Source organism: Aythya ferina (assembly GCF_964211825.1).
Source record: "Aythya ferina genome assembly, chromosome: 4".
Taxonomy (NCBI): Eukaryota; Metazoa; Chordata; class Aves; order Anseriformes; family Anatidae; genus Aythya; species Aythya ferina.
In genome coordinates, this window is record NC_140300.1 from 19,041,522 (window position 1) to 19,064,314 (window position 22,793).

Sequence of the window (22,793 nt, forward strand, 5' to 3'; positions counted from 1 at the left end):
CAAGACAAGGACTTTGGAAAGGGCACCAGGTCAGGAGATACCCCGAATAAATCCTTCCCTGAGAAAGTTCTGGTACCTCCTGAGGGAGAGTGAAAGTCAAGCTGTTCCCTCGGCATCAAACTGGGCCGCCCCAGTCTCTAACTGCTTTGGAGCACGCCGCCTGTAAAGACCTTGATACTGGAGGTATTAATGACTTTTTAATATCCTTAGCATGTTGGGGTGTATACTGCAGCAATGCGAATGCAATTAATGCTTTAGAAGCATTGACCTTGTCAAGCTTTGATCCCACTGTCAAGTATGCATCAGAATTCTGCCTCTGCGATAGCAAGTAATAAAAAGAAATAATTAACTGACAACAAAGTACAGCCCTTGCCCCAAGTGTACGGCAAAATTAATTAAATCTAAAGGAAATAAAAAAGGCAAAACAAATCTGATGGCTATTCCAAAATGCAAAGGCCCCTAAAAGAATGCACTTTCCTGCAACACTGAAGGAATTTCTGTGTGGAAGTAGAATTAAATCAAACAGGGAACTAGTCGTGCAGCAATACCTTATATTCATACGCATGGTCAGAAGTAGCCAATGTCTAAAAGATCCAAAAGAACACAGTGGAGGAGGCCAAATTCAAAAGGATTATAACTAAAGAATTTGGGGGGGAACCACTCTTAACAGTTAAGTGGAAAGCAGAGAATTATTTTTTTGGTAGAATGAAAAAAAAAGAAGTAAAGCCTCAGCTACAGACCCTTACAAGCTTCAAAAAAGAAACTTCTTGACTTCCAGCCAGCATTTACACAGCAAACACATTCACCTTCACATTTTTCTCTGAAAACCAACTTGGTTACATAAAATAAGTTCAGTATCCACACAGCTTAGCCACAGATGTGGCCCGAAGAGCCCCGTATATATTTATTTATTAACAGTGACTCCCAACCACTCACGAAGGAGGGACGCGGCTGTTGCTGTGCTCTATTCTTTGCATCAAGATCTGAAGTTGGATTACACATGGGGAATTTTAATTAGCTGCCATGGAAGCTCAATTTCATAACCCATACGGCTTCATGCAGAGTTGCTCTATTTAATGAATTTTAAAGGGCTTTGGTGAAAAGCATACAGATCTCAGAACAAGCAGACCGGTTTTCAATAGGAGCACATTCATTTGCTGTCTTCTCCAGGAGAAATGAACTCCTCTACAAGATTCCCAGGCTTGGAGATCCACGTAAAACCTCTGCTCCATTCAAACAGCCTCCAACACAGCAGCTGCTGAGCCCATTAATTCTGCCTGGCCCCTGCTCCTCGCTGGTTACTGAAGAGCAAGAGGCAGCACAGAAACCTTCCTAACAACCCAGGCAGGGAAAGGCTGAGTCATGGCTCAATCTTTCCTTTAGGCTTTTTTTTTTTTTTCAGTGGAAATCTGGAATTTTCAGGAACTGATAGATTTTGAAAAATACAGTCTCACTTATCTGAATATCTAGTGCCATCTTAGTGTAAGAGGACTAGGCTGGTGTTTAGTTCATTTTAATGCTAAGAATAATTACACATGCATATTTGAACCAACCATAACGTATGTAAGACAAGGCAAAGAATCAAATGCTTCTGTCAGCATCACATCCTCTGCCTCCTTCTCAAGACAAGTGGGCTCATAAGAAGAAAACAGAGGTAAATCTATGACCAAGGTTGGTTTATTTTTAGCAATGAACCTCCCCAAATATTCATTCAATTAAAGCCCGTTTTCCAAACAGGGGAAGCCGAAGTTTGCAATAGGCAGAACTTCTACAGAAACTGAACTTATGCTACCAGATCAACCATTTCGAAAATTAAAACATATGCTTCCTCTTCATTTAGCTTCCCCATAGTTGATTCATGCATTGCACAAAAGGCAGATGACCAATATGTCACCTAACAAAAAAGTTAGAAGCAGTCAAGCTCTTTTTTCAATAGGGTGAAATTTATTAGCATCATTTATTAACAGCATTTGGAAGGTATTAATATCATGGTGACAATGGATGCTTTAAATGTTATACAGACAACAATGCCCAAGTGGGAACGTTGAGTTCAGATTAAAACCCTTCAATTTATAAAGTGCATATCTTTCAGGGGCAGACTGAACATCAGCTTTCATCTGCATACTCTTCCAGAGACAGAAATTCAACTCAAAACCATATAATGCTTCTCTTTGGATTTAAGACTGCCTAGGTGAGATAGCCTCTGTGTTCTGCCTCTCACCCAAGCTCAGATTCAGCTGCAGAGTCCGTTATGCTATTTCCAATGCTACCTATTACATGCTGCTGTTTTATGGAGCAGAAGCTTTCCACACTCTGAAAAGAAATGTGGCAACCCACAGTTGTTGCAAGGCTCTTTCTGACCACATCGGGACTACAGTGCATTTGGAAACAAAACTACACTCTTGATTTAAAAAGAAGGCAGCAAACTAACAAACCAACCTTGGTGTTCAACAGAATTCATAAGCTACTGGAAAATTCATTTACAATTATTAAGGATCATCCTTCCTTACTGTTTTCCTCAATTTAAACAAAGTGCCTCGTAGAGCAGCCTCTATTTCTCTTGTGGTCAACTAATTCACTTGACTGAACATCTTAACCTGACAGATATAAAAATGTTCAGATAACATTTCCATTTATTTACATGCAGTCATAATATTTAATGCACTGCTAGAATCAGTTACTAAAAATATATATGTCAAGCAGAACCTACTCCCAAATCCCACTGAGACATTGTAGCTCAGGCCTTCAGGCAGCAAAAGAAAAGAAGGAAAGAGACAGTTGTTATTGTATAAATATTAATTTGATGTCTTACCTACACAGACCAACAACGGAGCAATTAGTTCCCACTGCTTGTTGTTCTTTTTAATACATTTTGTGAAGATTAGAAACACTGCTCTTATTAGTGTACTAATTCCATGGAACGGTATTTTTTGGGGGGAAAAAAAAACACAACCAGTCCTACATTAACCCTTTAAGCTTATGATACACATTTGTACTAATGTACAGAACTCTATTAGCAGGATCTTGCCAAATATTTCACCTCCACTTTTTGGAGAACGTGGGGAGGGACAAATGCTCCCAGCACTGTATGAGCATTAGATGCCTAACTGAAGAGTAACCCAGGGGAACAAATTTGGGACTTTCAGTTCTGGAAAGCCCCAGTGAAAGCCAGTTCCAGAAAGATGATTCAGAATGCCTGCAACAGGCAGAAATATACCCCATTAGGCCACGTTGCTTTTTCACTAGTTCTCTTCAGCTTTGTCAAATGTTTTTCTTCTAGATTAAAAGCTTGGGTATAAAAACACAGAGCCAAAAACCCAGAAGCCTGAACTATACTAGCTCCCACCCCCACTGCTAGGAAGCTGTAAACAACAATGCCTAATGGTGCAAACACCAACAATGGAGCAGCATAATTTACAGTGGTTAAAAAAGATACAATTAGGTGTAATGGGAAGAAAAGAAGCAAAAAGAAAATGTAAATTAAATATTGCCCATTTTCCTAACAGCAAGGTCTATTAGGAAGCAGATTAATCTCCCATTACTTGAGTAATTTAAACCAAATACAATACTTAAGATGCTACAGGGAATAATCCTGTTCTAGAGAGAGGGACTAGAAAATTTCAGATCATTTACAGTTCCAGTTTCTCAGAGATTATCATTCTACAGAAAAACATTATGAAATACCGCAATAAAAACCATGGAAGTTACAAAAAGTACAAAATTAATCAAAAAACCTGTTGAAAAACATCATGGCTATTATCCTATGTGTATCATTTTATACAACTGCTTAAATAAAATAGCTCAAAGTTTTTGCCTTTCTTCTTTTTCTTTGCGAACTTGTGAACTATGAAGACAATCTGATTATTTCCAATACTTATTTTATTGTATCCATACTGGAAATAGGGTTTAAGTAGCATCGCGAGCTTTGGTTTCAACTCAATGTTTATTTGAGGTTTCTAATTTTGCAAACGTGCTTTACAAAATGCCATCGTTCACAAAATACTGCACGTTCATAAAATAACTGTCATTTAAAAAATTATAGCCAAGCTTTTCTTAAATGCAAATCTATCCATGAAAACTACATAATGCAAGCTGTTCTCTTGAATTTTTACTAACCTGGAAGACTCCACAAACCAGCGATTTCCAAAGTTCTTAACTTCTTTTCAAGTTCTGCCACTCGATTACCTAAAATTCTTTGAAAAAAAGAAAACAACAAAGAAAAAAATCAGAAATATTCAGCTGAGAGGGGATTCCTTGTCTTAGTAAGGTAACCAAAGCCTGATTGTTTACATGACTGCAATTGAATTTTTAACTTGCTACTTGACTAGTGTAGTAAACCTGTTCACAATTCCCACTTTTTACTAATGGCAACAGACAGCCTCCCCCAGAGTTTAGAGAAAATGAAATTTAGTTGTCTAACTTATCCCATGATTAAAAAAAAAAAAAGATTTAAAAAAGAAGATCTAGGATGTACTAGACAGTCAACCTTTGCACATTACGGACCAAGAATAGCAACTTGCAGTATTTCTATTTCCTTTGCTTGCAAATCTGTCTTCCCAGTTCCTTTTAATTTTCTCTGCAGCTAAATTTGGAAGGTAAGGGCTATGTGATCTAAATATGCAAAATCCAATATATGGATTAATTTTGAAGTTCTAGTCATGATTTTGGCCTACTGTTATTCACAAGGGTTTGTCTATCACTAAGATTGCTTAATGCAGCAACAAATTGCCTTGCTGCTACATCTCTCTTCTTTTAAGTGCTGAACTCTTCTTCTTTACTAAAAAGCTTCAAGCTCTTTAGTGCCTTTATCACCCACCCTCTCTTAGTTTCCACTGCATTTCTTGGGTCATCTCTTTTATATGTGATTCCTACATAAATACTATTTGCGGTTAGCTCTCCTGCAGGATTTAACTTTCAGTTTTAATTCTCTCCCAAGATCAAATGCGAGATTCCTATCTTGCAAAGAAAGCTTTTTTTTTTTTCCCCCCCAATGAATTTTTGAAAGTGTTTCTCTCACAGGCACAGCAAGTCTCCCAGAGTCAGAAGTCTTTAAATAAATCCCAAACAATACACAGAGTGAAAAACCTGTTTTTTTCTCTCAGACAGCAATTCTAAACATGACAGCAGAGATAATGGGCAGCAAGTTTTACTCATCAAATTACAGCAATGGGATAAGTCAGTTAAATTTGAACTGAATGCTGAGAAGCAGCACAACACAACACAGCAAGGCAACATCATCTTCCCAAGCTCGCCAGGGCCGTGTAATACTGCACTGCATGCTCTCCACCTAGGGCTTTATGCTGCAAACATCTGAGCAACCTGGGAATGTCATTACTGACAAGATGACAGAGTCTGGAAGATGAAGGACAGCAAAACCAGCAAATATTAAATGGGCTAGGAAAATCGATGAACAAAGACTAAGGATTTCTGAAATCTCTGATGTGAGGGCTCTGCAATGACAGAAGGGAAGCCTGGAAGTATTTTAAAGACCACAAAAATGCCAGGATGAGATAGGCTATAAAAGAGAAAGCTCATAATGAACATTGAAGTAAGTACTGGGTGGCACAAGGGGTATATAGCAATTAGCAAGCAAGCAGCCCATCCTGTGTACTAGCAGAGGGGCGAGTGTGGCAGCAGTTATTTCTCCACTGAAATTCAATAACCAGCCAGACCACCAAGGTTATGATGGATCTAATGCTGTTGCCTCCAGAGACAATCAAAATCGTTCAAGTCTAGATTTTGCTTTCAGAATGCTTCCTTCTGATACAAGGGGCTCAGATTTAACAGCTCTATGTCCATATCCTGGTGTGCTGCATTGCCCTAAGGGCCCGCTGAAGGTCAGCTGAAGGATATGGAGATCCCCTGGCTAAGGGGCAGGGAACAAAGAAATCATGCAAGATTCCTTCCAATGTTAACTCTGCCAGGGAGCCAACAAAACAAAGCTGATGTGGCTAATGATTGTCACTACAAATGGGTCATGCCTCGTTATTTTAATAAGTAGTTCACCCATAGTTCCAAGGCAGAAACGGGGGAAAAGATACTGCCCTCCCTGTCAGTTTCAATAAACCCGCAAATCCCACTCTCTAGATTAAGTTCAGTTACTGTTACTGCTCTTGTTATTCGGACAATAGCAAAATCACTCTTCTCTTCCTTCTCTTAAGCTTTATAATTCGTTTATCTGCTGTATCACACTATTTCTAAAGATTCTGGAGCAAATCTATCCTGGTAATTCCTACTGAAGCCTCTGAAAAGACAACAGACATTTATTTTTTTTCAGCTTTGTTGCAGGTTCTCATGTATGAGGACCATCCTGCAGCTCTGAACACTGCTCAGCAGGAAGAGAGGACAATACTTAATGATGCTGCTTTCATTCAGGCACAGAGCATAATACATTCCCTGTTGAGTACGATTCTAGTTCGCACCAAACCACATTATTTGAAGAGAGGTATGGGAGAAATTAATCCTACAAAAAGCTGTGAGTCTTAAATAAATGTTTATTGGAAATCCTGCTAACAGCACGGTTTGCCCCTTTCCACTGTGATCGAAGTAATTTGGCACCTCCACATGCGCCGTGGAAAGACCGAGCTGTGGTAGCCTGGACCAGCAGGTATTTTGGAAGATGCTGTTTAGGTAGTATCCGATTAGCAGCCCTAATCTATTTTCTACCTCTAGCCATCATGGACCAGATCCTTTGACTACAAGAGGATTGTGTCACTGACAAAGGTGCCTGGAGCTATTCCCATTGCTCTCTGGTCACGCGTCTAACGCAGCAAGGGAGGTTGTCTAAGCCTCCCTCCAGGACAAGGTTTTAGAGGAATCTGTTGGTCCCGTAACGGCAGCAACGCTCCCACCTGAATACAGAAACTCCCTTCTAGCACTCCCAACGCACATGAGCACAGCCTCAAGGGAGCTGTGCTGATTTACAGCACCTGAGCTCCCTTCAGCCTCACCTTCAGCTTAGTTCTAGCTCTGGAACAGGTCACAGGTTAACACAACCCTTGTTGTGCTTCTGGCCATGACCAAGCTTGCCCAAGTAATGTTAAAATCAGTGCAACATGTCTAAGCAGGAGAGCGGTTTCTAAACTCATCTGGCTTGCATGAGTGCTGGCAATTTCATGAACAAATTGCACTAAGAAAGAGCATATAACTAACTGCTTATTGCCGGTGGAAGCCAAAAAGATTTTTATCCATTTTCTAGGCAGGGTTAGGGCTGTTGATTTTCACATTTATGTGACTATTTAATCTGGCAACACATTACTGCATACAGAATTCATTTACAACTGCTTTTTCAAATTAAGCTAATGTGCTTGAGAGGAAAAAGATAGGCTGCTTCTTAAACTTGGCAGTAGTAGATACCAATCCCATGGGCAAACTGACCCAGCTTCTTGCCATGTAACTTTTTTTCTTAAATCATAGATCATATTTTCATAAATCATTGGGTTGAAGGGGACACCTCCCACAAGACCAGGTTGCTCAAAGCCCCATCCAGCCTGGCCTTGAGCACTTCTAGGAACAGGGCATCCACAGCTTCTCTTTGCAACCTGTGCCAGGGCCTCACCACCCTCTGAGTAAACAATTTCTTCCTATCTTCCTAAATCTATCCTCTTTTACTTTAAAACCATTACCCCCTTGTCCTATCACTACACTCCCTGATAGAGAATCCCTCTCCAGCTTTCCTGTAGGCCTTTATCTTGTAAAAATGGAGCTAAAAAATTACAGGCTGGATTTAGCCCACTCATTTCTAGGCATATCCTCCCACGGTTCCTTTTATCATGCCACATATTTAGAAAATCAGCAAGAATGAGAGTGTGCCTGTTCCAAGAGCAAGTGGTAATAACGGATGATTTTAACAACAGGATAACAGCAGAAAGTCAACTTCAACAGCACAGCCAAATTACAATCTAAGTAAAAAAAAAATAGTCTTGATATTTCTTTATTTAATCAAAATGCAAATCTACTATCCTATTATTTAAACTTACAGAGCTGTATTTCGATCTTCGAGCAACAAAACAGGTTTTGGCTTTGGAGTACACTAACTGTTGGGAGGGAAGTAAGTTCATATGGTCTGAAGAGTCCCACTTCCTGAGAACAGAATCACTAACAGATTAATCGTCTATCAAATATCAGAAGTATTTCTTCCCTGAAAGAAACAACCACTCCAAAAATCTCATGTTCTCTACCCAGCTGAATCTCACCTTTTTCATGTAACAATCTGAAAGATCAACTCTGTTCTCCAAACAAGCTCTTTGCACAGGAAAAGCTGGGCAAACAGGAGAAGAGGGATAAAGGAGAAGATTTCTATTTATGTAAAACCGTCTGTCAAACCATTTCTCTCTAGCCCCACTTCCTTCTCCTCCTTTGAATGGAGCGATGTCTTCAAGCAAAGAATGCATCTACTACGAGTCTGTGGAGCCACCTGTTTCACCCGTGCAGTGCCCTCAGTCTCACCTCTGACTTGCTCCAACAGCTGGGCAGTTTCTTACCCATTTTCAGAAGTCATCAGCCTCTACTCCTAATTTTTTACATGGTAATTAAGTGACCCCTACAACCACCTAATGCACCTGAAATAAGGGATAGTTTTCTCTGATGTCCTACCTGCACATCCCTTTTTCACTTTAACCCTTTTGTGACTCAGGTGCTTCTACATGAAGTAGCTCCCATTCTTCCTAGCTCCTTAAAAGCTTCTTTAATCCAACTAAAGCCAAAGGTGACAAAAAGAACAAGCACACTGCACGGGAGTGTTACTGCCCTTCACTCCTTCCCAGGATTTATGATTCTGTTTTTTCCCCTGAAGCATCCTGAGCCAAATACAACACTGCAGTTCTGAGCACACTATTTCAGAGGGAGGTGGATTATCACTGCCCCCTAAGACCTCATCTTCTGTTGGGCATCACATATTAATTATTGCACGTGTCCAACCTCGACTTCAATGGTTACAGATGATCAGTTTGGCACACAGATAAAATAGTATCTCCTACTGAAGGCTTATCTCAAGAAAGCCCGTGCTCAACAGATGAGAACAGACCCTGGTACCAGAAGGTAAAGCCATCACTACAACAATGCATTTGAAAGATGCAAGAAACTGCAGGAGATATAAAATTAAGAAAGAAATTTGCTACAGTTACAGGCAAGAATATGCACATAATTACACGAGGTCATGACTCGATATCAGGATGTAAAGACAAAGATCAATTACACCTGAGCTACCAGCAGTTCCTCGCTAGATGTTTCTCAGCTGATGTTACATCAGCAGCAAGAAGGGGGTAAGCAGCTGTGAGCCCCTCCAGTAACACTGCTCGGTGCAGGAACTCCCCTTACATTTCACGACACACAAAAGGCATGAATTGACTGAGCTGCCATCAACTTGAGCTGGGCTACGTTCTTCCTTTAGTCTCCCTTTAGCTGATCAGGCATTTGCTTTCTCAACAGTATTTAAGAGCAGCTATAAACTGCTCCTCCACTTCTGTTGCCACATCACTAAGAATTATGCAATGGAGTCTGCCTAGTATCAGAGTTATGAATTTTCAAAATGAATCATCTATTCTAGTGCAATACAGTGCACTTCAGTACTACTCCTTCCTTTCATGAACGATGTCTGCCTGTTTCTGACATCTGGTCCTGATGTGCTTTTGAAAAGCCTGAATAACCTCTGATTACCAGTAGTGACTCAGTGTTGCAAACAACCCCTCCAAATCACCAAAAAAAGCCAGAAAGAAAAAAACAAACAACGAACAAAAAACCTGAGCACAGCATCAAGGAACACTTCCTAGCTCTGATTTTCATGCACCATATGAGGACAATAGTATCAGAATGTCAGAAAATGTGTCAAAAACGATGATATTCTGCCATGATAGGTGCAGTGCAAGGTACAAAGAATTCTACTGATGAGTAGAACAGCTAAGGGTAAACAAATTCTCCTTGAAAGTTCAGTTCAGGTTTAAAAAAATAAACTAAATCATACAGTAGTAATATAACTGCATTTATCTCCTAACATTTTTGGCAAGTAACTACAGGAGCAACAGCTACAATCCATATTATACATAGGCTACTGGCCTGTGACAAATGTCACATTAAAACTTTTCAGAGCCTTTCCTAGGTGTGTCATTTACTGTTCTCACCAGTGTTTGTTGTTAACACTTGATTTATCGTGTATCTTCTCCATTTCAAAGGTGTCCTTCCTCCTGGCTGCTTTTCTTTGGCTCTCCCTACAGACTACCTGCTAGAAATGCCACTTCATTACTGGAAACCAAATAGTTTCCTATGGTTTATCTTCAACCTGAACTGTGAATCAATCCTTGTGTAGCAGAAGCAGGCAGGTCTCTTTAAAATATATTTTTTTCTCTAAACACATAGCTGATCTTTCAGTTCTAAAACCTGAAGAACCCACCTGTTAACAATGACAATGAATTCTCTCTGAAAACAGACCTTCCTTTCCATTTCCCTGAAACTCCCCCAGAACTAGGACTTTGCCATGGCTTGGTACGTTCTATTTCACTTAGAAGTCGTGCTACCTACTTGTTCGTTTGCCTTTGGTGTTGTATGACCATGTTTTTTTCATGGATCGTTTCCAACAGTGCAGTGGCCAGTGATTTGAGATCTGAAATGGACTGTGGCGTGGCTGGAAGGCTACATCCATGATCCTCCGACAACAACTCTTGGACTATAATGTTAAAAACACAAATGAGTTTTGGCTTCTCGTGCACAGAGACGTGACACAAACATTTATTTAACATCAAAGAATTATTACTTCGATGAATACATATAATTTTCCTTCAGCTAACAAACAACACCAAAAGAGGAGAAATGTAATACGCAGCTGACAGAAAGACGGCGGCTTTGTGAGCTGACTGCTGTTCCACAGCAATTGCCAGAACAAGAAGAGGCAGACACATTTTCTGTTCATTTAATTCTGCTTTTGGAAAATGACTTTTGTTCAGGAGGAAACAAACTCATTCTGCTAAACCAGTGAGGCCTACAGATGGTAAAAAATGGGGTATTTCTCTCTCACTTACATTAAAATATAAGCCCACAAGGAAGTTTTTATATTACTTTTTGTAAATCTTATATCCTTCAGGTTATTTGAGATTGATGTGAAAATAGTCACCCATGAACTTCCTCTGCAGCTTAGAGCCTGTTTACCTTTCAAGCACATCAGGAAGTTCACTAGTTACTTCTGTAACTAGAATCTGGCTCTGCCTCTTTATACGCGAGTATATGAAGAAGAGGACACAAAAGGAATCAAAAAATATTTTCAGCCTGCTACAACAAACACTACTGATCTCAGGTGTGTGTATGAATGTACCACCACCTCCACAGCAGGGTGGTACACCGGTACACTGCTTGGCACAGTGAATTTTCCCTACTACTCTGCTTTCCTTTCTTTTTTTAATCTTAATTTTTGTTTGAAGGGGGAGATTATGCCATTTTGCTTCCCACAAAGAAACATGGGACAATAAATTTTTTTGCAAACATCTGAATATAAGGAGCAGAAAATTTGACTTAGGGTCCCCCTCCTCTATCCCCCTGTATATTTTTCATTGGAATATGAATCGAGGTTGTCATTGTTAGCTGAGGAGAGAGACTGAAAAAAGAATTGATTTGTCAGGGTCAAAGTTGCAAACAGGCTTACAGATAAGAAAGAATACATTTGATCCAGCTGACTGGGAAGAGAATGAATGGCAAAGGAGTACCAAAAGGAGAAGCAATACTCAAGAGGCAAATTTTGTATCGAGTCAACTGAGAAAAGGATGAAAAAACAGCACATGATAATAAACACAGAAGAAAACAAAGATTTTGTTTTGGTTGGTGAGGAAAGTGTTACTGAAATTAAGAGGTAAGATGAGAGGAATTCAACGAGACACGCAACACTGTGCTGCGTTTACGTAATACCTTGCTTTGCAGACAGGACGCCAGTCAGAGCACTGCTACTGGATCTGCCATGAGTCTTTGAATTTTTTCGCCTCTCTAGTGCGTTCTGAGGAAACAACAAATATCTCACTTAGAAAAACAGCAGCCAAAAAAGTTCTACTTCACTCCTTTCATCAGGAGTAAAAAATCTGAATTGGATTTTGGTCTCAGAACTTCTCCACAGGGCCTGAAGCTACACTGATAGTATCCTATAGATAGTGTACTATGGGGCAACATCCTATGGAAGCGTGATCTTCCTGGAATATTACAGCACAAACAGATTTTGCAATGTTAAAAGACTCATTCTGCCTCATTGCAATCACTTTATTGTAGTCTCCCCAACCCCTTGCCCTAACCCCATGCATTTTTAAAACTTGTCTGTTTTTGAATAAACTGATGAGTGCCAGTGAAGATGCTGCAGTATTCTGTAGTCAGTGTCAGTCAGGATCAAAATCAGACCTTCCCCGGCATTTCTCTTGATAGAGTTCAAATGGAAAATTCAAACTCCTCCTATCAGGACTTCTAGAAGTCCTTTCAGGAGGAAATACTGACTTTCAGGACTTAATAGCAGAACGATCCTGCTACAAAAGTCCAGCTCTTGCAAAACAACTACAGTTATGTGAAACCCCTGAGACCACCAAGATGTTCAGCTCTCACCCATGAACAAACTTAAACTCTGACATACCAATATCACGAACATGTACAGACACTGAAATGAACTTGGCAATACTTTCAGAATTTTTGATCATTCACAAAAATTAGTGCTGTGACTGCTTCACAGTGACCTAAATGGTTAAGCAGTCCTACTGATGGTCCTAAGACAGCCATTCCCATGCCTTAACATGCCTTTCCCACTTTGCGAAATCACATGCAGAAGAGAATGAAAGTGCTTCACTGCAGGAAAGAGCGAGAATATTTTGCCCTTTAGGTTCAGTCCTGAAGGTTTACTGCACAACAATACAGACCTTAACCCAGGAACGAAGGACCCATGAAGACTTAGCACTCATTAGGAACAAGCAGTGGTACCATGAGGGAACAGGGAGGCAAGAACTGCTTGGGGCAGGAATGCAGCTGCAGCCGTTTCCCACACACTGTGTGACTTGCTACTTTTTACCTACCCGCCACAGAACTTAAAAATAAAATAAAAATTGCTTCACTTTTCCAAGTGCCCCTAATAGTTGACACATTGTTCTACATCAGATGAAAAGCCTACAAGATCACTGAGCATGTAACACTCATACATGCTAATATTGTCAGAATGTTAAAAGTGATTTTTCTTTGACAGCATAATTTTTTCCTTTTAATTCATATAAACCCAAGAATGAACAATAACCTCCACGAACAACAAAGCACAGTTTAGATGATATATACATTGAGAGGATGTTACCTTATATTTAGTAATATTAGACTTAAGAAGGTTCACTTCCTCTTGAAGTTGCTTTAATCTCTCTTGAAGATACCTGGAAAAAAAAAAAAAAGTCATCTTTTACATCACGTTGGGTTCAGTATTGCCTCAAGTGCTCCTCTTTACTATGTGGAATGTCTTCTCTTTGAGTTACTGAGAATTGTTTTCCATCTACAGTTTTCAGAGGGATAAAACAACAAAATCTTAACTGCTCTTGAACCCATCAAAATTTAAGTAGGGAAACAAACTGTATCAGAAAAGGAGGCTGGCCTTCTGTTACATTTGTCAAGAGTCTTGCACAACCATATTGTTCCTCCGCATTTTGGGGTCCTCTGTGCCTGAAAGCTTGTAAGATGGACCCTAAAGATATGTATATTTGTCAACACAAGGATCAACAATGCAGAGCTTTTGCATTGCAGTTATCACTCACTCACATGGCACTTCTCATTAGCGATCACAAAGCATAGCTGAAAAATCGTATACAGTAGCTAAAACAATACATTTCTTCCTTACAAAGTCAATGCACTTGGATTAGACAGCTATTAAATATATTTTTGGGGTATAAAGGGTTTATATAATATCCTTTTTTTGTAGTGCTATTGCTGCTGCATTAGGGTTTGTAGCAATTTAAAAGAAAAAAAATTGACACTGACATCAGGAGCAGGGGGGCTTAAATTGATACAGAACTTGGTAGGCCATACAAAACAAAACAAAACATTGGAAATGCTGGGAGGAAGTAATGCCTTTGGTGTTACACTTTCCTACCTGAAGTGTAAGTCTCTGTAAAGGGAAAGTGTCTTACAAGCTCTATGTCACTTTAACGTACTTTTTGACATTAAGGGAGGTACCTGCCATAGCTCTGCCAGCAACTCTTCTCTGTTGTCCTTAGCAGAGACCATAAAACACTTTTTTTTTTTTTCCACAGTAGAGACAAGAATATCTACAAGAGTAAGTTCATAAGCAAAGCGTTGTTGGGAAATCGTTCCCTGTAGACAACCTCTCCCTGTGGTGAGATGTCCAAAACCATTAGCTAAGAGTACTTGAAATCCATGTTTACAATTCAGGCTTAGCCCATTACAGCTCACCAGGATTTCTTAAAGTACTGATTTTTAATATTCTTGGTTTTGGTCCCATACAATGATGGGGATGAAAACGCCTGCACTTCTCTTGCTTGTCCACATTTAGCAATATTTGGGAATATCACTTACATCTCTGTAGCCAAATAAAACATTAGTAATTTCCTGCAGCTTGACTTTCTCAATATTCTTTGAGGGTTGGCTAGAGCAGAGACAAAATAGACAAAACAAATAACTAAAATCTCTTAGTTATAATTCTAGGATGTATTTTCGTTAAGGTTTTGTTGTGACTCAGGGAGCTTTGTCGTGTACTCACCTGTTCTCCATACACAGAGCATCTATGTCAATGATACGATTCTCGTGTCCTCCTAGGACATGATTAAGTTCTTGGTTTAGTCTGTCAGATTTATCTTGGTAAAAAGAGCGTTCTTCTTTAACATCCTGTAACTCATCCAGTGCAGCTTGAAGATCATGTCTCAGAGTCTCGATCTGAAAAGAAAGGAACTGTTTTGAAGTCTAGAAAAAAATTGCATAGTGCACAAACTGAAAACAACAACAAGCACTATGTGTCTGAACAGGATTGATTTTGGGAAGTCAGAAGTCTTTCCCAGGATTATAACCTCCGGTATTTTTACCCTATTTTGGTATTATTTTATTAATTTCAATTTAAATAACCTTAGCAATTGCACTTGTTTTTGCAAAATTTCTACAAAATGACTAAAAGGTAACAGCAAAATAAACCTTAATTCATACAATAGTTTTGCTAAGAACACATTAAGCTTGTTTTAGGACAGAATTTCCAGGACTCCAAGGTTAAACTAAACAAAATCAGAATTTTTTCAAATTTGGAGGATGAAATTAAAAAAAAAATCTGTAAATTTTTACAGAAAAAAAAAATACAGAAAAAAAACAGTATGGGGAATTTGTACTAATTACAGGATTTTCAGCAATAAAGCTCCACAGAGTAAGAAAAGGAACTGAGAAAAGTACTAAATAAGCCAGCATGGAACTGGCAGGGTGAGCTCTGGTATTAAACAAAAGGGTGAAAGAGCCCAGTATAGAAAATACTCGGGGACAAAGAGCTTCAAACTTCCAAGGAGAGGAAACACTGAATGTTGAATAAAGCCTACAATGAGCTGAGAAGTCTACATGTGCAGCTCAAAAAACTCTGATAAGCTAGAGAAAGACAACAGAAAAACAGGTGACGAAGCCATGTGCTGGACAGATAGAGAACTTGGGAACAGAGGTCACAGAACAAATCAAATTGGGAAAAGAGCAAGTGCAGGCAGCAGTCCTTCTGGTAAACTAGAGGAGTACTGCATTTGGAGTGAAGACTAAGAAAGAGAAATTTGCACCTTCTCCTGGATCACAGAATGGCTCACTGAGCATGTCATTGGTAGAAATAAGCATGGATCAACAGAAAACATAAACCCTAAAAACGACTCAAAGATATGAATCAATATTAGGGAAAGATGGGCTGCATAGTGCATGGTACATAACAGTAATACGGACTTGAGGTAGGAAGAAGAGAGGCCTTACTCAAGATTTTTTCAAAAAGAAGGAATGAATGGCTAAAACATAGGAGGAAGAGCAAACAACCTTAAATCTCCTACTGAAAACTTGATTCAAAGGAGTTTGATTGAATTTGATTCATCAGCCACAACATATTGTGTTGAATACTACGCACAACAGCTTTCACTACATCTCTTTCATCGACGATACTGTTCTCACAAGTTGTTGCTGTACACTACAAGAAGAGGATCATCAATCATCTTGAGAAGGAATTCCTGAGATCAGTAAATTCGGTAATCACCATGCATGCATGCTTAAATCAGTGCTCAATAAGAAAAAGTAAAAAAAAAGTAAAAAAACAGTAAAAAAAAAAACCCACCACCTTCACCACTATGTGCAGTGCTAATCAGCCGCCAGCTCTCAAAACACAAGAGCAGCTGTCATTTACTTGCTATTACACCAGCTCTGTAACACACGACAGTGCGTGCCCATTTCGTTATTACCTGTTCTCGAGCCTTCTCCAGCTGTTGGACAAGATCCTCACGTTCATGTGCTGCAAAGTGTCGAGCCCCAACTTCATCATCTCCAAGTCTTTGCTTTGCTATTGTCATTCGAAGGAGCTGTAATTACAAAGACAGATTCCATAAGCAAGAGAACATGGGCTGTAGCATCAGAGTACACCTGTGTGAGAAAGTAAGGCCGTCAGATTTCATCCCTTACAGGGCAAACAGCTGGTATTTAAACCAGAGGGAATTTTCTGAGCTGAGGGCTCAATCCTTGTCTCAGTGAAAAATTCCAAACACTCAAACATAACATGAGCTGCGTTAGGCCCTGCAACAACAGTCACCAGAGAATACAAATGCTGAAAGACCAAGCAAACACGAAAATGTGGTCAATATTTTTTAAAAGTGACAGAACAAATTCTGGTGAAACAAAGTAGACAATTCTCAGAAAGTCATTTTCAAAAATTTCATAAAACCTAGAAGAAGGCAAGGTAGGGATCGGTCTCACCTCCCAGGCACTAAGTGATAACTCATGAGGAAATGGCCTTAAGCTGTGCTTGGGGAGGTTTAGGTTGGTTATTAGAAAAAAAAAAAAATCACTGAAAGGGTTGTGAAGTATTGGAACAGGCTGCCCAGGGAGGTAGTGGAGCCACCATCCCTAGAGGTCTTCGAAACACATATAGACGTAGTGCTTAGCGACACGGTTTAATGGTGGACTTGGCAGTGATAGGTTAAATGCCAGACCAGATGATCTCAGAAGATGATCTCAGTCTCCTCCAACCTAAATGATTCTACAAGCAGATCTTAAAGTTACCTGCAGCAGAAAACAAGCAGTTTTCCTAGTTAAGGAAAAAAGACACAAGCTGGCTTGCCCAGCTTCACTTCACCTCTAGCACTTAAAATCCCTGTGCTACACCAGTGCAAAATTCGTATTAACACCTGTTTACCTGTTTATATATTTGATTGTGTGTTTTTTGATTACTCAAGAAAAGGTAATTCATGCTAAAAACAAACAAACAAAAGGGCCAACAACAACTGTGTTGGCCCAGACGTGCAAACATCTAATGAACTCATCAGCTTTGTGCCTGCTGAAATTGACATGAATAAATACATTTGTATTAAATACCTGAGGCAGGCACCAACTACCTTGCAAGAATTGTGGAAGACGGCAATAACAGTCTACAAGGCACTCACATTTTCAGCTATTTATGCTGTGTACAACCAGGCAAAAGTGTTGCCTCCCTCTAGCCTAACTTGTAGGAGCTCCACAGAGACTAGAGCAGCTCGCCATGATAACCAGCCTGACTTTCCCCATATTCGACTGCACCCAGGAATTAATGTACATCGTTATAGTGCAGAGTTAGAAAAAAATGAATCTTCTGAAGTAGAAGATTGTACATTAAAATCTATCTTAGGTATTTATGGGATGCCAGTCACTAGAGCTGCAATGTGCCAATTAAAATCCTGCTGATGCAAGACAGACTACCAAAATCATCCTCCCCGCTTATTTCAGCTCCAGTTCAGTGCAGCTCAGTGCAGCCAGTACCACTTGATCTGATAAGCAGTTCGCTTGCTCAGGGGAAGCAGCGCACCCCCACTTCACTCCTCTGGGCAAACTGCATTTCCCTCTCCCCGCAGAGAAGCGACAGCACAGTCAGGAAGACTGGATGGATGCTAGAAGATACAGTTCCTATTAATTTTTTATCAAAACAAATAGCAAACTATTAACTCAAAAAGGCTGCTAGCAAATTCGGGGATGATTTTATAGCTATGGGATTATTTTTTTTAAATGCTAAAAGGCTGATAAGCAAAAGGCATGGTAATGTGATTTAATTCAGTTAGATTAATTAAATCTTTCTCCGAGATTATCAGCGACAAAGGTAGTCGGAAACAAATGTAGTAACATTTTAAGGACTCAAACTTGTTCAGAAAAACTGGAAACAGGAAAAAATCACAGTTGACCAAGGTCCTCAGTGCCTGCAGCAGAGCAGAAGTCTGTAACGGCAGGCACCAGGCTGGGAACTGTATCAGAGCTGTGACTCATGCACGAAGACTGACCCTCCTCCAGCCCGGGAGAGGGTGTGCATCAGAGGCAATTATATCCGTGAGCAATTATTACTTGCAAGGTCAAACAGTCTGCCAATGAAAGGAAAACTCTATTTACTGAGAACTTTGAGTGAAAAAAAAAAAAGTATGAAGTCTTACAAAACAAATGCTTCAGGAACCCAAATTCGGTCTGTAGAAGCAGCCCTATAACCATGCAGAGAACAAGGTAAAACACCAATCCATAAAACCAGAGAGTGCTTCTCCCAGCCAGTTGGCCAGTCAGGGAGTTGACAGGGCAGAACAGGCCACGTCCTCTAATTCTGCGCTGCGAATGCCTCATGAGGCAGCACCACCTGCTATAAAATTCTTCCCTTAAAACGCTGTGACCCAAACAGACACGAAGTGTTATGCCAGAGGGTGAAGGGTTTATGTCATATTTTAGTGTTTTATCATAAATTTTATACACCTGCCCTCTGGCTGCTCTATTTTTATTTCTATCAGTCAGAAATCACTGATGAAAGAAGCAGTCAACTTCATTTTGCAGCCACAATAGGTTAACACCCCTCAGGAAGCTGCAAACAGCGTTTGTGGCAGAGTGGATTTAAATTAATGGCACCTTACCAGAGACAGCTCCTGTTTGTCAAGAACCAACGTGTTGTTAAGCAAACCAATCAGTGTTTCAAGCCATCAGTCTGTGTTACTTAAATATTACACCTTTCTCTTAATCAGTGTCAGCTAAAATAATTAGCCATGAAGTAGCAGCTCTGTAGCAGTAACACAATGCCCCAGACAGGCATCGCTGTGATGGTGTGCAGGCTCTAGGAGTCAAAAGGCAACGCCTGTGCCAAAGTTTTATGTTCTCGGTTATCAACAAAAGATGCAGAAGGAAAAGGGGAACAAGCACAAAGAGTAAATTCTTCGTGGAAGGCAGAAACCATCGTGTTTAGCCACAGCTGCTGACAGCAATTATCTTCACCACATTGCCTACAAAATCCTAAGGGGCTGACCACAACTATGCAAATCTGCAGCATTACCTCCCAGTTCTGCCCAAACATATGCACCACATTTGATGTGTTGCACTGTGGCTGCCTTACAAGAAGGAACTGCCAGTAACACAGCAGCTACCGTTTTCCATGCATCTTCATTGGAACAGGCTGCCCAGGGAAGTGGTGGAGTCACCATCCCTGGAAGTCTTCAAAAGACGCTTAGATGTACAGCTTAGGGATATGGTTTAGTGGAGGGCTGTTAGCGTTAGGTTGGAGGTTGGACTCGATGACCTTGAGGTCTCTTCCAACCTAGAAAATTCTGTGATTCTGTGATTCTGTGATTCCTCTCACTTAGCACTGCCCTCGACAGCTTACAAAATAACTTCTTTCCATGGGTAGGAATACAAGTGAAGGCAACTGAGTCATCTAGTCTACCAGAAGCCTCCAGTTTCTCCTGTGCCTTCCATTTTCTGCCCTTTATGAGAAAGAATGAGATTTCATAACAATCCTCCTCTAAGTTTCAGTAATTGTTCCCCACGCATTGCTGCCAGAATGTGAGGAAAGGCAGGATTTACAAATAACTGTATCATAAACATAGAAGAGTTTTCATGTGTCAGAGCTGATACGAGATTGTGATCAATCATAAAAATGAATAGTGGTACATATCTGTTGCTGGAGTGCTGCAGTCTGACTGCTGCTGGATTTCTGAAACTGCAGCAACGAATTCTTCCAGAGACTTCCTGGACAAGTTTTATTTCTGCCTATTTGACTCTAGTTGAAACTAAATGAAAAAATTAGTCCAGTTAAGGCAAATGCAAGCAATTTGTCATTGCCTAACTGATGACGTACTTAACATGATTTCAGAAACACGTCAACTCTCAGCAGTTTAAGGTCTTCTCGCTAATCCAAGTGACTGTATCCTACTAGCAGCAAACATTAAAGCAGTTAAAAACAAGTCAAGCCTTCAAAACATTTTATTATCAATAGAGCTAATGTGTGATATTTAAAGAGTTGTGTTTTTTTTTCTTTTTTAGTCCTACAAAGCTCTTGCCACTCAGTGACAAAGCCTGCATGAGTCACCCCTGCTCAGACACAGGCAGAATTGTTCATCCATAAGCAGCTTCACTTGCTGCAAAAGCAGCTGTTTGTTCATCTCTTGCCAGAAGTGAGGTTGACGTAGGCCAGCTGGGCAAGATGCCCTCCCTCACTCTGGAAAAAGCAAAGGGAAGAATGCAGGGGAAAAAATGTAAGAACAAGCAAATTATTACAGTGCTTTGTTTTGTTTTTATATATCCCATGCGTTATCTGGACTTCAGCGCCTCAAGTAACCCAGCTGCCAGTACAGGAGAACTGATGAGCAGAACAGAACGGCTTCGGGAACAAGCGTAGAATTTTATCACCAAAGCTAGAAGGCAGAAAAATCGGACACAGGAGGAAAGTGTTAAATCCCTCGGAGAGATGGCAATGCTTTTTTAGGCACTTCAAAAACCAGCAACCTGACTCTAAAATAAGCTCTATTTCTCCTTTACTAGAAAAGTGAAGAGTGTGTTCCAAAAATGAAAATCCCAGTCTAAATTAATCCCTCTCTGATGCGATTCATTCCTCCCCCTCTTTATTTAGTGATGCAGTATTTTGCACCTTTTGGACAGGGGCATGGTGGGTGGAATGACTCTTTTTATATTCTTCCATTCCTTGTAAGAGTCACGAATTTAAATTCATGCCAAGAATACAGATATTCCACAGACAACCAGCTAGTACCAAGTTAAGTTGCAAAGGCAGGTCTAAACAACGCCATTTTGATCACAAAGAAGCAGGCCCTGTATTAACCAAGATGATGTTGTTGTAAGGAATTAGAACAGGTACAAAACCTCGATACTTAAATATGCTGTAATTGTACCGCCTTTGTGCTCTGCTTGGATTGACAAATCCTTCTTACGTGTTCAGGACTGGTTTGGGGAAGGCTGTAACATTCATACCTGGGAATTGCAAGGCGCTGCCTTCTATGCTGTGGTAGAGTTCAAACGATTATACGTAAATAGAAAGAGCCCTGGGGAAGCTGGTCTTTGAAGAAGTTACACAAAACGCTCTGCATACCACAAATTCAGGTCTCATATGACCATTGCACCATCTCCCTCCACCCTTCCAGGGAAGACCTTTGTGACAAACACTGAATAACACTGCATTATCGCAACATGCTTATGTTTGAAATAAAATAACATGGAAAGAAAAAACCTGCCCGAACAACTAAAATAAAACTTTCTAATCACATTTTTAAATCCCTTAACATTAAAACGGGAGTTCAGGGAGGAAAGTTGCTTGCTCATTGTTCATCTCATTTTTTACTTTGTGAACCACCTCACCTGGCCTCAGATTCAACCTCTCCCCAGTTTGATCTCTGAATGTACTTTTGCATACGCTCCAGCTGTGAATGTTACACACATTTGGCTTGAGTTTAAATATTTCAAATAACAGAGACAACAGGAGTTTGATTAATACCAAATGGCAGATTTTGAGCAATGTTCCACATAACATGCTAAATTTAGCAATAAAATAAATTGTTTATGTAAGGGGAGCAGAATGAGGGCTTAATACAAAGATAACTATATATATTTGAGATCACCTGCTCCATATTGCTGAACGGAAATATTACACCTCTCCTGGTTTTATCATCTACTAACATTTTGCATTTCCATTGCAGTGAAAAATATCAGATGACAAAGATGAAATGCTTATGCATGTAAGGGGAAATATTACTAATAAAATATATATATTTTTTAAAAAAACAACCCTGAGATCATTAAAGCGAGAGATGATGCAGAATTTATAATTAAGGTTAAGTGAGCAAAAGCAGAATACAAAAATATAAAATCAGCTGCATTTCTGGTATCCTACATGTGCTTCTTTTGTTCTACTGTTTTGAGAATTTATTATAACGCAAATATTCTAGAAGTACTGTAACCCACTGTTTTAATTTATTTCTTTTTTTCCTAAGAAGTAAATGTAAAATGCCAGCACAGTTTACATATTCCAGATTATTTACAGATAAAGTAAGTTGGTAATACCTTATTGTCTCCTTGTACTTCTCCCAGTCTCTGCTGAAGCTCCCTGATTTCTTCTCCCAGATGCTTATTTCGATCTTGAGCCTCATTCAGTAGCTGAGTAAGATCTGCCTAGAAAAGAAGCAAGTATCACTCAAAAGTTAGTGCCTACAGAGAAAAGTCCAAGTGGTGACTGAAACAAAACACTAGATTGACTCTTTATCTGACAACAATTTTTATTGTTGTTGGTACCCAGCCTTCACACTTCACTAGAAAGAGAACAAAGGTCACCAGGGCTCCTTCATCTTCAACAACAGACA

General features: G+C 39.8%; 1 protein-coding gene across 4 annotated transcripts in view; it reads right to left on the minus strand.

The window, feature by feature from the left end:
* CCDC149 (coiled-coil domain containing 149) overlaps positions 1–22,793 on the minus strand; it is a 52,394-nt gene that overhangs the window by 11,666 nt on the left and 17,935 nt on the right. For 2 of the 4 annotated variants that reach the window (XM_084516484.1, XM_084516481.1), the window contains exons 4-11: positions 22,498–22,605; positions 16,404–16,520; positions 14,705–14,877; positions 13,295–13,367; positions 11,890–11,974; positions 10,516–10,660; positions 4,117–4,193; positions 2,711–2,743 (exon numbers count right to left, since the gene is read on the minus strand). In XM_084516484.1, coding sequence (XP_084372610.1) covers positions 2,711–2,743; positions 4,117–4,193; positions 10,516–10,660; positions 11,890–11,974; positions 13,295–13,367; positions 14,705–14,877; positions 16,404–16,520; positions 22,498–22,605 — 811 coding nt within the window. The remainder of the gene's footprint in view (positions 1–2,710; positions 2,744–4,116; positions 4,194–10,515; positions 10,661–11,889; positions 11,975–13,294; positions 13,368–14,704; positions 14,878–16,403; positions 16,521–22,497; positions 22,606–22,793) is intronic. The other 2 variants (XM_084516483.1, XM_084516482.1) reach the window with 1 other exon arrangement.